Source organism: Xiphophorus maculatus, chromosome 10, assembly GCF_002775205.1.
Source record: "Xiphophorus maculatus strain JP 163 A chromosome 10, X_maculatus-5.0-male, whole genome shotgun sequence".
Taxonomy (NCBI): Eukaryota; Metazoa; Chordata; class Actinopteri; order Cyprinodontiformes; family Poeciliidae; genus Xiphophorus; species Xiphophorus maculatus.
Window position 1 is genome coordinate 22,181,884 of NC_036452.1, and position 12,232 is coordinate 22,194,115.

Here is a 12,232-nt window from a genome sequence, read left to right on the forward strand (position 1 = left end):
GCCCACCTAATGGCAGGATCAGCATACAGTACAAATAACATTGTTAATGTTTTTTACTTTGCAATTACTTGCATTTCAACTTTTCATAGCAATCTGCATTCGGTGCAAATTGCCGCCACGCAACCCGAAGGTGTGATGTTGATCAATCTCCGAACTTTTACCCAGAACTTTGCACCTGTCTTTTTCTGATCCAAACCCCCCCCTTCAAAAAAAAAACAACACACGTTTGTGACCAACAAGTCTTTTTAGTGTTTTATTTTGCTCACACTGTTTGACTCTAAACAGTCTGAATCAAACACTGTTTAGATTTGAGGTCTGACCAAAGGTTTTGAAAATGACCCAAAGCTCAAATTGAGCAGTTGGACTCGTAAAAACAGGAACTTACGGTGACTGTGAATGAAATGATGCAGGCCGTAGATATTCAAGTTCTAACATAATCTCTGGCGTGTCGATGAAACTAGAGACGAAACGCTGACACACAGCAATGGCTATAAGTACGTTTTAATTTACATCTGACAGAAGAGAGACATAACGGAATACACTTGTTGGAAAAAAAAAAGTCATCAACAGCTGGACCTTGGCTCCTGATGGAGCTCTCCGAGGCTGACCGACCAAACACTTTGAAATCTGTAGTGAGCTCACTAAACCCTTACACTGAGCAGGGTTGTTGCACTTGTGACGCCGTCCTCCCCGCGTAGACGTCCATCATTCCATCCTCCTTGAAGCAGGATGTTACAGGGAGAGGACAGTTTATCTGTGCATCATACACACTTAAAACAGCAAGCAATAGTCCCAAACTACCAAAAACAAAAGATGGTTAAAGATAAAATGTATTCGTACAACAGTTCAACAGGAGGAGAGGTTGTGGTTTGGCCCGCTTGGTCCACAGGGAGCCGACGGGGGATGTTTTGGCGGAATGATAATTGTTCTGGTTTTGCTGTGAACTGTTTGGGGATGGTGGGACTTTTTGTCAAGCAGCCCGCCTCTGAAAACGCAGACCAGCGCCTCGACCTGACCCTGTTAGCTAAGGGGCAGCAGGGAGGCGGAATGGTCTTCCCTCTTCTGATTTGTTTTCTCCTTATGCGTTTGTTCTCCTCGTCGTGGTCTGTGGGCTCAGTCCAGTTCTATGGGGCTGCTGTCCTCGTGGGCTTCTTCAGCAACATCGTCTTCTTCGCCAGAACCCATCAGGCTGTTCAGCAGGTTCCCTGCCAGATGGAAACCACTAATCAGCTTCTCCTGCTGTAGCCTCACTGTTTACTGAAAGTACAGACAGTGTTGCACTCACCCAGCAGACCTCCGTACGATGGAGACTGTTTGGGTGGGACTCCAAAGAAAAGCTGTCCTATTCGGTCGAGATACTAGGACAGCAACATCCGCAGAGAAAGAGAAACGAGGAAGGAGAAATTAAGATACTCACTGGTTTCAGAATGTTTTACCAAAACCTTTTGAAGCATGCGAGACATCAGATCAACAACGAAGACCACAACTCACCTCATTATACATGGGATCCCTTTTCAGGGAAGGTTGATATTGCTCACATAACACTGTGAAAACTGTTAATTTACCCCTGAAGGACAAAACAGCTCTAATTATTGGACATCAATATTCTAGTACATTCCAAAACACAGCCTATATTTAGCCTTACAAACACAAGTAGTATCAAGAGACTTGCTCTCACCCTTCCACTGCCAGCAGCAGAAACCAGATAAAGTTTAGTAGAGGCTGGACGAAAGGAGGGCCCCTCTCTATGGACGGGTGTTTCTCTGTGTATGTGCTGAACACCACGGAAGCGCTGTTTTTGTTCTTTAGGCAGAGGAACCTGGAGTGGGAAAACCGACACGTGGGGATGAAAACGGAGCAGCAACCCTCGTGTCTTTGTTTGACAGTCCGGGCGTCACTGGTGACTTACTGAAGGACGGCCTGCGCCACAAACATGTCGACCTCGCTGCGGTAGCCTCGCGACGATGAATACTCTACTAGCATCTGAGCGCAGCCCTCCCCGTCAGATGAATGCAGGAAATGATACCGAGACTCGCTGTAGTTTTGTTCTAAACGTACGAGGCAAAGGAACAGAGCATCATCATCAGTATAGAGAGCAACACGAACTCAAGACGTTCAAGACCGTTTCAGAACGCTACCAGGGTTTTTCTCCCAGTGTACCATAAGCCTGGCGGGCCACCAGGCTAAGCTTTGTTTGTTTATTTTAAAGAAGTTTTTTTCTTTCATAGCTAGGTTTATAGTCGACACATTGAACTGGGCGCCATCCCTGCACCTGCCCATTGGCCTCACAAGCCATTATTTCCAATTACGATGCCTGCTCAACAAGGTGGCCGCTGCCGGACTGCCCTAGCGGCCCTACCACCGGGCATAGCAGGTTGTCTGGGGGAAACCCTGCGTTAAATCTTTGTGCTCAAAGTCTATATTAATATTTGGAGGAGCAAATTACAGCACTTTAGTAAGTTGACTTCTTGAGGCAGGTTATGGACAAGACGCAAACTTTCTTCCAGAAGCTGCTGGTATCACTCCAAGATCTCTGTTAAAAACGGCATTTCTACCCTGAGGGAAGACTTTATTAAGAAACTCTCATCCTACAAATATTTGAGTCACCCGTTTTCTTCACAGTAGCTAAGACAATTAGCCATTTACCTTTCCATAAGATGACAGCAAGCAGCTGGTGGAATTTGGGGTGACCTAACTTGCCAGATCCTCCTGTAGACCATTTCAGGGCTCTGGAAACAAACGCAACTCTCTCTGGAGAGTTTGGGTCCATCAGGCTGAACAGCTTGGCCAGGTTTTCTGCACCACAATTCACACACACACACACACACACACACACACACACACACACACACACACACACACACACACACACACACACACACACACACCGGTGAAGACATTTTACAAAAAAAAAAAAAAAGATAAATAGAAACAGAAATAACTTTCTACAATTTTATATTATTTAACATTAATATGCGATTTTGTGAATCGGAAATGTGGTAATGGACCTAAAGAAATGAACCATTTCTAATGCCGATTTGAATGCAAGCGACAACTAAAATTCAGTTGAAAGAATTTGCATTTTAAACTTTTTTTTTTTTTTACCTTTAAGCTATCATTATTTGCTAGCGTACGCATCATATGATCCACTCACATAATGAAAGAAGGAGCAACTAAAAAAATAGACCAAAAGCAGACGGCTCTAAAAATAAATCTCACTAGTCGGCGCATCAAATATTTGGTAAGAGTGATCAATCTGCAACTCACCTAATATTTCATCTTCTACCTTTGTGTCGGACTTCTCCAAAACCTCCAACACCAGCATGGACAGATCAGCTGCACTGTTTTGCTGGAAAGCAATAAAAAGCAAGCCACTGAGTCTTTTTCACTCTGTTTTCACACAAAGGGTCCTATAAACAGGCAGCAGCAGTCCACTAACACAAGCGGAAAAGATGAAACACCAGTGCAACCCATATGCAAATTTACATGACATACACACAGCGTCAGATACACTGTCGGCTAAATATATGTACATAAAAGAAATTAAAGGAAGTCATCTGTAAGCTGCAGCATCATGTCACAAACACATTTTAGAGCCTTGTGTATTTTGTACCTGGTTGTAGCTGAAGAAGAGAAGAGCCCCATTGAACATCAGCTCTCTGGCTTCAGCGTGTTTTCCCTGTGACATATACCTGATGGAGGACAGGAGTAATAATGTTACAGCATTTCAATTTTAAGCTTTTTGTGTTCTTTTATATTAATATCTGACATAGTACTAAAATTGTAATGCAGCCCATTTCCCCATCTACAGTCCCGTGAGACATCTTTTAGGCAAAGGGTCAAGCAAATGAAGTAGGGAACCACCAAGTCATAATTACATTAGGCTTCTTAATAATGGGGTTTAAAAAATTGTATTCAACATGACTATATTTCAGAACTAATACTACTAGAAATATGACATTTTTAAATAAAATCATACAGTTCTCTCAGTATCTAAATATGATTATTAGCTAAGAAAGCAATCTGTATAGAAAACAAACTAAGCATAAACATGTCTAACATCATGCTTTATAACAGAATGTGGCTACCTAACCTAGCTAATTGCTAACACTACTGCCCACCGTCAACAAACCCCCTTTATGTAATGGCAACAAAAACGTTTTGCCTTTGTATTTTTTGTTTTCTCCACATTATTTCAACTGAAACGCAGAAACAGCTGTCTCATGTTCTTATCTCAGTAGCTTAGCTAACACAACTCTGCCAGCCTTCTTAGGCTCGCTATGCTAAAAAGGTAACCAGCCAATAGCCTTAGACCTGCTGAAAACGGAAAGATCGAGTGTCCAATCAGGCGCAACAACCAAGACTTCCAGGCGGGTCCAACAAGAAATCCAACCAATCGCATGTAAACAGCAGTGAAAAAAGGGCTGACAGCAGAATGATCTGGAACAGATAGGCCTCGAAGCCAACTGACAATTACAAACTGCAGCTAGCACAGAGGCCATACTCACCTAAAAAATAAAGTTCTGTACATTTGGTGAGCTTCATAGTAGTCTCCTTTTTCTACGCTGGCTCGCAGTTTCCCTTCGACTCTCTGGACGCCTCCACGGTTCCTGACGCTGGAGCACCTCAGAGACTCCGGCTCAGCCATGGTCGCACCTCCGCAGCGGCACACTACCGTAGCGTTGACAGACAAACCAAACCCTTTTAACCAAACTGACCCTCCTCGGCCGCCATAGCCGGTGTATCATCAGTGTTTAACGGAGTTTTTGAAATGTTATAACCCTTAAAATTGTTTTTCATATGACAGGCACTGAATTAAATTACAATTTGGGAAATATTGAGATGGTTAAAATAAAACTCTCACAAATTCCTCCTTTATTCCTTCTCTCGGGACCACATATTAGTTGTAAATCAGTCTCTCAAGTGTGAAAAGGATGAAAACGCGAAGAAACACAAAAATATATTGCTTATCAAACTACAGCATTCTAGCTTATATATATAAGCTATATGTATATAGCATATATATATATATATATATATATATATATATATATATATATATATATATATATATATATATATATATATATATATATATATATATAAGCTATTAGATAAACGTAAATTATCCTTATGTATGGTTTTCTAAAACTAATTTGTTAGTAATACGAAATGCAAAGAAAAGTGCCCCCCATAACATGAACAATTAATAGAACAGAAAAACATACATCATGTCTCATCCTAGCAACAACGACGTCATCCTATGTCACTATGCCATCCTCTACGTAATTGTAAAATTCAGCCCTGTGGGGTGAAAAATGCCTAGAGGTTATTTCTGTGTCTTATGAAATCCCTTTGCTGTCCTCCTGTATTGTATAAGTTAGGTTTTCCAGTGGGAGAATTCCCAGAAGCTCCCTTACACAGCATTTTAAACCAGTTTAATTTCTCATTGGTAAATAATTTCTGATTTCACAAATTGGTTAATTTCTTAATCAGAAATTAACCAATCAGAAACCGTCTGTGATTTTTCCTTTACATCAGAGCAATACAAAAAACGTTTTCAATATAGACACGGGGGCTTGATGACAAGTATGTTTAACATCTGCTTTCCGGTTGTTTTTTAAAAGGAACTTGTAATCTGACAGACTGACTTTCTAGTGAACGGACATAACTATTACTCTATAGAGATTATTATTATTATTGTTACTTTTTTTTTCTTGTTTCAATTGTTTTTGCCCCCTTCTATATTTATTGTTCTTCCTTTGTGATTTTACATAAAATCAAGAAAATTATGGACAACCCTGAGCATCCTCTTCATGAGATTGTCAGAGCGTCTTCAGTCGGAGGCTTCTTCAGATTCACTGTAACAGACTGCTACAGGAGATTTTTCCTGTTCACAGCCACCAATACCTCTTTGAACAATCTCTAATTAAAATGAGTTACAGCTATACTTAATTTCCCTTTGGGATCAATAAAGTATTTTTGAATATGAGCTGAATTTAAATCATCTGCATCAACACAACACAAAATCTTTCTCTCTCTAGAAAATAAGTAGATAAGTAACCCAGATATGAATATGTGTAAGTGATGTTTTCAACTTTCTCTCAATATTTTGTCTTCTAATATGTTTTTTTTTAATAGTTTTTTTTCTTCCAATTTTGTGGAGCCTGTGCTTATTTGCATCTGACCTCTGACCTTAACAGGACAATTTTATCATCATGAAAGCTTACAATTTTTGTCTCTGAATGCACTTACACACTGCAATCATGTTTCTGCTTTTGGATAATGATATGTGTGAATTAAATGACATCAGGGCATTGTAAAAGTAATTGTTTATCAGTAACAATACTTAATAGAATTTTGAACTCTGATTTCGGCTATTGATAATGGATATCGATGATTTCGGCTAGGTGCATCTTGCAGTACACTGACTTTGACAGTAGGTGGAGACATACATCGAAAAGTCTCAGTAGACAGCGGTTTGTTTTCCTCTCTGCGCCTCTCCCCCCTTTTCCAATTCAAGTTAATCATTGCTCATATTTTATAGAGGAAGTTATTGCGTTCAATTATACACGCGCGCTGTAATATATCTCGTGGCTATAGAGCTGAAGTAAAACCGTGGGAACGACGCTGTGAAGGAAGTGGGCCGTCGCGTCCCACGCAGAGGAGGGTTTTTCCGGTTAAAGTTTCCTTTGTGATTCGGAAGTAGCGCTGTGATGCTGATGCTGTTTACCCTCACACTCAGCGCAGAAGTGGCAAACATGATAAGTAAGCGTCCATATAAATGTTGTATACCGACCGTTCGGGTGGCTCGCTTGTTGGGCGGGAGGAGGGAAGACACAGTTGAGGGTCAGCATGTTAACTCTCGATTAGCGGGGATGGATGTCTGTCTGCCAGGGTGCGCTTAGCTAGCTTGCTAACTCTGGTTGTCCGTGTTCAGTCGCGAGCTCATAGCGATTCAGACGTAGCTGCTTCTGCTGTTGGAAGCCATTGTGAGCCATTGTGATGTTCGCGTGCAGCTTGACTTCATTGTATTTCTGGCGCGTTTGGGTGAATTTCCATCCAGACAGGCTAACAATAGCTTAGCCTGTGTATGTGTGTGTGTGTTTTGGTCAGTGACAGCTGACATCTGTGCTGAGGCCTCCTGAAGCGTGAATTCCTCCTCCAGCAGTTGTCACGGTTCTTTTTTTAAAGAACACAGGGAGCTTTTCTCTGCACAGCCTGGCCTCCCGGCTCCAAATCCCGCAGCACACCCACCAGGACCCGCAGTGTGCTCTGACGGGAAATAATAATAATAATAAAGACCTCAACACAATATTTAATACATCCTCTCTGGTGTTTCTTTCTCAGCTTATTGCATGGATGCCTCGTCCTGCTGAAATGGAAAAGCCCCTCTCCAACCTTCTGTAAGGCAGGTAAGCAGCATCGTCTGATCTGTTGATCTGAGTCACATCCTGCACCTGGAGAAGCTGTTGTAATTCGTGGGATCGGGTTTCCTGTGTTTCACATTCAAAGAACCAAAGTTGTCAGTAGGGGCACAACTATGTGCAGTCTGAGATGTATCACATTATTCACACATGCACAAACAGCTATTAAATACAGAAAATACTAGAAATGATGTCTCCGCCCTCTTTTTGGCGCCCCTATAATGCCTCTTATCGTACCACTGACTGTCGGGACCTTGGTTTTTCTTCTTCTTCATTCTACCAGTGTGATTGTGATGCATTTCAGAGAGGCTAGTGTGGGCGTGTGCGGAGAGAAATGTGAGTATCTTTCTTCAGCGTTTTGCAGCAGAGCGTGTTCATACAGCAGCCATCTGCTGGGGGGAGGGATCAGGATGAGGCAACCTGATGTTGCACCGAGCCTCTCAACAGATCACCTTAAATGAAGTGAATTCAATAAAAGCCTCTAACTTAATATGGCAGATGAAAATTATAGGGAAAAAAACCAAAACGCATCGTTTGGAATTTGGATAACCGACATACTTTGCGTGTCATCATCACACGTCGCCTGTGTAAACCGAGTGAAACATTTTATCTGAGACCAATCTGCAACCTCAAAACTGTTTGCTATTATGTCTCATTTCGAACGTTAGCGACATTTACCGGCTGTCCTGTTTGTTCGTCTCCCACACTTGTTGCACGTATCTGTGTGAGATAGAAGCTCCTGCTAACAAACAGTGTTTGCGTTTGATGCCGCCACCACCGTGTTTCACACTGTGTTCCAGAAATGTGTTTTGAGCGTTTTGTCAGACCAAACACCTCGTTTCACATGTTTTTTCTGTCTTCTTCATGGTCAATCTGCTAATAGGACACGTTTATGGTTTGTGTTCAGCAATGACTTTCTTCCAGGACTCTATCCTGGGCTTCATTTACTAACTAATCACTAGATTTTATTATAAATTGTTGTCATAACTCATATCTTCGAAGAGTAGTGATACTGTGGGGAGGAACTTTCTCTGGTTGCGGTCAGGCCTGTCACAGTAACAGATTTTACTGGGCGTTCTAAATTATTACCAGTGTTGGGTAAGTTACTTTAAAAATGTAATCCGTTACAGTTACAAGTTACCTTGTTTAAAATGTAATTGTAGTGTAACTTTTTCGATTACTTTTAAAAAGTAATGTAACTAATTACTTTTGATTACTTTTTGATTACTTTGAGGTTTTAATGAGTATTGACCCATGTTCAACATTTAATTTTTGAGAACTGAGTGGGAACCTTAAAAGAGCACTAAGCTGAGAGGGAATTGCTGACAGGCAATCACAGGAGGTCCACAAGAAGAGATGCCAGCACCAGGCATGTAAGATTTTCTCAGACTCCTCTCATCGGGCCATACTCTTTTCTGCTCCTCCCCCAGGCTCTACCATTTACGCAGTTTGCAGACTAACACAAGCAGGTTCAGAAACCACTTCTTTCCTACAGCGGTCACCTTATTGAACTCTTCCCAAAGACCAGTCTTTCCTTCCCCTCTATCCATACCTTACTGTACCATCCCAACATTTGTACAGTGTTCCTCTTCAATTCGCACCTGTATAGCAAGTTATAAAATTCCACAAGCTAATGACTACTATTTAGCTAAGCTTAGCATTGATGCTAATTTTTAGCATCAGAACGCTGGGTCCAAACCGACGGGCACACTTTGGCAGGCCCCAGTTACATTTCTTCAGGAATTTTCTAGTTTACTTTATGTTCATCATGAAAACCATAACACTAGCACATTGCATACAATGTCTCATGGGAAAGAATAGATTCCAACGTTTGTCATGCATCAACACCAAACAGTCAAATATTCGTAAAACAACACGCTTCGTCTATCAGTGAGTTGAACTTACCTCTAAATGTTTCCTCAGGTTTGACATAGATTGCTTCGACGTGGACAAGTTCTTGATAGCCGGCAAACACTTCTTGCACTGCACGGTTAAATTTGAGCCGTTTTCACATGTGTAAATGAAATGCTCCTTATATTTCCAGTGCTGGAAGGCTGTCATTTTTGATGCGCTGCTTGAGCTGAAATGGAACCGTCCGCTCGCTTGCTGTTCCTCCAGGAGGCTCCACCAGCACAGGGTGGACCATCAGTGGCATTGCGGCTGGCAAATATGATAGAGACAAGGAGCCGTAGCGGGAAACGGCGATATAGGGCGCAAAGCAATAAAAATATCATTACATATTTCGCAAAGGTTCATATTTTTTTTTAAAATGTAACTAAATTTGTAATTCTTAATATTTTCGGAAGTAACTGTAACTGAATAACATATTTTCTCATTGTAACTGTAACGAATTACAGTTACTCTTTTTTTGTAATTAAATTACGTAACGTCGTTACATGTAATCCGTTACTACCCAACACTGATTATTACAGTAAATCATAAGTTTGTTGTTTTGAGGCCATGTTCAAGTGTTCAGGTCAATAATCAATAACCCCATAATTCACTAATAATTCAATTCAGGAATGCACTTTGTCCTCTTCCGATGTCGATGTGGATATTTGAGGTTCATTATCGGCCGATGCAGAAAAACGGAGCTGAATTGACTTCATCGTTTCTCTTTTTAAAACGTAGACATAAATGTACTGAATTACAGATTTATTTGATAACTCTGCACCAGTACAACACACTGAACTACACCATTTGCTTCACAAGCTTGGTCAAACATGTAAAAAGCAACTTTAATTTGTTTAGTCAGCGCTATCAAGAGTATAACAGCCAATGTAAAATAAATAATTTAATAATAAAAAAAGTTATAATTGTCAGAAGAGTGTTTGGAAATGTCACAGAAACAACTAGCAGCTTACAGACAGACATTTATAACTGTCTTTTAAAAAAAAAAAACAACAACAACAGTTTTACAAGCTCAATCAATGCAAATCTAATGACTGCGTAGTGATTAGCCTGCAGCTCTCATTTTTCCTCTTCCTCTCGTTTTTCAGGGAGAGTGCATCATAGGTATTCTGTTTCCAGGAATTGTACTGTGTGCCAATCATTTTTCTGCTGAAGTCTTTTCTCTGATGAAAACAAACAAAAAAAAAATCCCCTTTTTGCTTCCCGAGACAGGCGGATGTTTCAGATTGTTCTGATATGTAGCCGTTTGATGGGTTTAAGCTTCTGACTTCTTCGCTGATCCAGCAGAGCTTTGATTAAAAACTACAGCTGTTTTGTTGGAGTTTGTATGAAAGTGGAACAGCTGGTGCTAAAGAGGTCACACCCAGAGATACACAATGTACGAGTTCTCAGATTCCTGGACATGTCTGGATGCCTTTTGCTTGATAAGCATCATTGTTACTGTTAGATATGATCCAGTCTTAATCAGAGTCAGAATATACTTTATTAACGTGTTCTGGTTTTCTTTTTCTTATTGTTGTACTCCAAACAGGTTTTTTACAAGTTAGGACATATATTACAAACTGCATCTTTGAATAAAAAGATGCATTAATAGTATTGCCTTCCCTTATTCTCAGTCTTTTGACCTTTTTTATTTTTTTAAACAAATATATATATTGCTTATTAGAACCAGGCAGACATCCTTCAGAGATTTACTGGTGCCAATATTTAGCTCAGATTCAACGTTTTTTGTTTCGGTCATCAGCCGGTTTCTCGGTGCATGTCTAATCATTTTAATTTTTTGTTTTATTCTAGTTTATCCTGTGACTATGGCAACACTTGACCCCCTCCAGGGGGCTGACCCCAGTGCAGGAATCATGGAGGTTCCAGGGAAGTCGGGCTCGGCCCCGAGCCCTCAGAGCGAAGCGGTGACCAATGAGCTTCAGGAACTCTCTCTTCAGCCGGCTCCAAATCTGCTGCCGATACAGGAGCGCAAGAACGGTGAGTGTGAATTGTTTTTCCATCTTGATTTTTCTTTTCATTTAGTTAAAAATGTCTCAGTTTGGGAGTCTAGGCTTTTGAACTTTGAACTGTGAGGTCTGCAAGACCTTACAGAAGAGTCATTCTAGATTCGTGATGGGCAATGTGTTAAATCTGCAGTGTGTAATTTCTTTTTGTTGAAAGTGTCACAACAAATAGACAGTTTGAACTGTCTATTTGTTGTGACACTGTAATATGTCATAACAATAACATATTACCGTGTCATTGTAATATGACAATCTAATATGAGACAGATAATCTGTGAAAAAAATCCAGCTTCTCTGCCTTCTCCCAGTGCTAAATAGAAACAACCAATCAGAGGCAGGAGGAGGGGCTTAACGCTGTCAGTCATGCCCATTTGGGTGTCTGTTGTGTATGCTAATGCCAGTTAGCATTCCCACCGATGACAGCGGATAAACAGTTTTCCTGCAACAGTGAGTTGTTTCTCTGCCATTAGAACATTCCGCAGCACATTCATGAGATTGATTGACAGCACCAGGCCCCTCCTCCTGCCTCTGATTGGTTGTTTTTGCATTTTTTCAAATGTAAATAGCAGCAAAAGGACGATGTGTATGAATTTCCAAAACAGCTGATTATGGTAATTTATTTTCAAATACTTATTATTATCATTTTTGTCGTGAACACAATAAATGCCACACATGACCATTCTGAAACTTCTTTCTTCTCCATTCTGGATAACTTTTGTGCTGCTGGGAGGAACTGAGTGACAATTTCCTTCTCACCTGGAACCTTCTAGACTTCTATCAATGGCTCTGCTGTGTTGTGTGTATTTGCATGTTTGTGGCTGCAGAGCTGTTCCCAACCTGATCACACCCACAATTATCCTGATGGTGATTGAGAGGAAGATTGTAAGT

The 12,232-nt window shown here is 40.8% G+C and overlaps 2 protein-coding genes across 3 annotated transcripts in view; one reads left to right on the top strand and one right to left on the bottom strand.

The window, feature by feature from the left end:
• Positions 1 to 240: 240 nt before the first annotated feature.
• On the bottom strand, positions 241 to 4,729 carry get4 (golgi to ER traffic protein 4). Its single transcript, XM_005809671.3, has 9 exons — positions 4,509 to 4,729; positions 3,614 to 3,692; positions 3,268 to 3,349; positions 2,647 to 2,796; positions 1,910 to 2,048; positions 1,679 to 1,819; positions 1,492 to 1,567; positions 1,286 to 1,358; positions 241 to 1,205 (listed from the first exon to the last, which is right to left on the bottom strand). The coding sequence occupies exons 1-9, from the start codon at positions 4,646 to 4,648 to the stop codon at positions 1,114 to 1,116; spliced, it is 972 nt and encodes a 323-aa protein (XP_005809728.1). The 5' UTR covers positions 4,649 to 4,729; the 3' UTR covers positions 241 to 1,113.
• Positions 4,730 to 6,506: 1,777 nt separating this feature from the next.
• LOC102222467 (MKL/myocardin-like protein 2) overlaps positions 6,507 to 12,232 on the top strand; it is a 53,266-nt gene continuing 47,540 nt past the window's right edge. Inside the window, exons 1-3 of one of the 2 annotated variants that reach the window (XM_014472753.2) lie at positions 6,507 to 6,768; positions 7,351 to 7,415; positions 11,133 to 11,318. In XM_014472753.2, coding sequence (XP_014328239.1) covers positions 11,147 to 11,318 — 172 coding nt within the window. In that variant the 5' untranslated portion in view covers positions 6,507 to 6,768; positions 7,351 to 7,415; positions 11,133 to 11,146. The remainder of the gene's footprint in view (positions 6,769 to 7,350; positions 7,416 to 11,132; positions 11,319 to 12,232) is intronic. The other variant, XM_023340776.1, reaches the window with a different exon arrangement.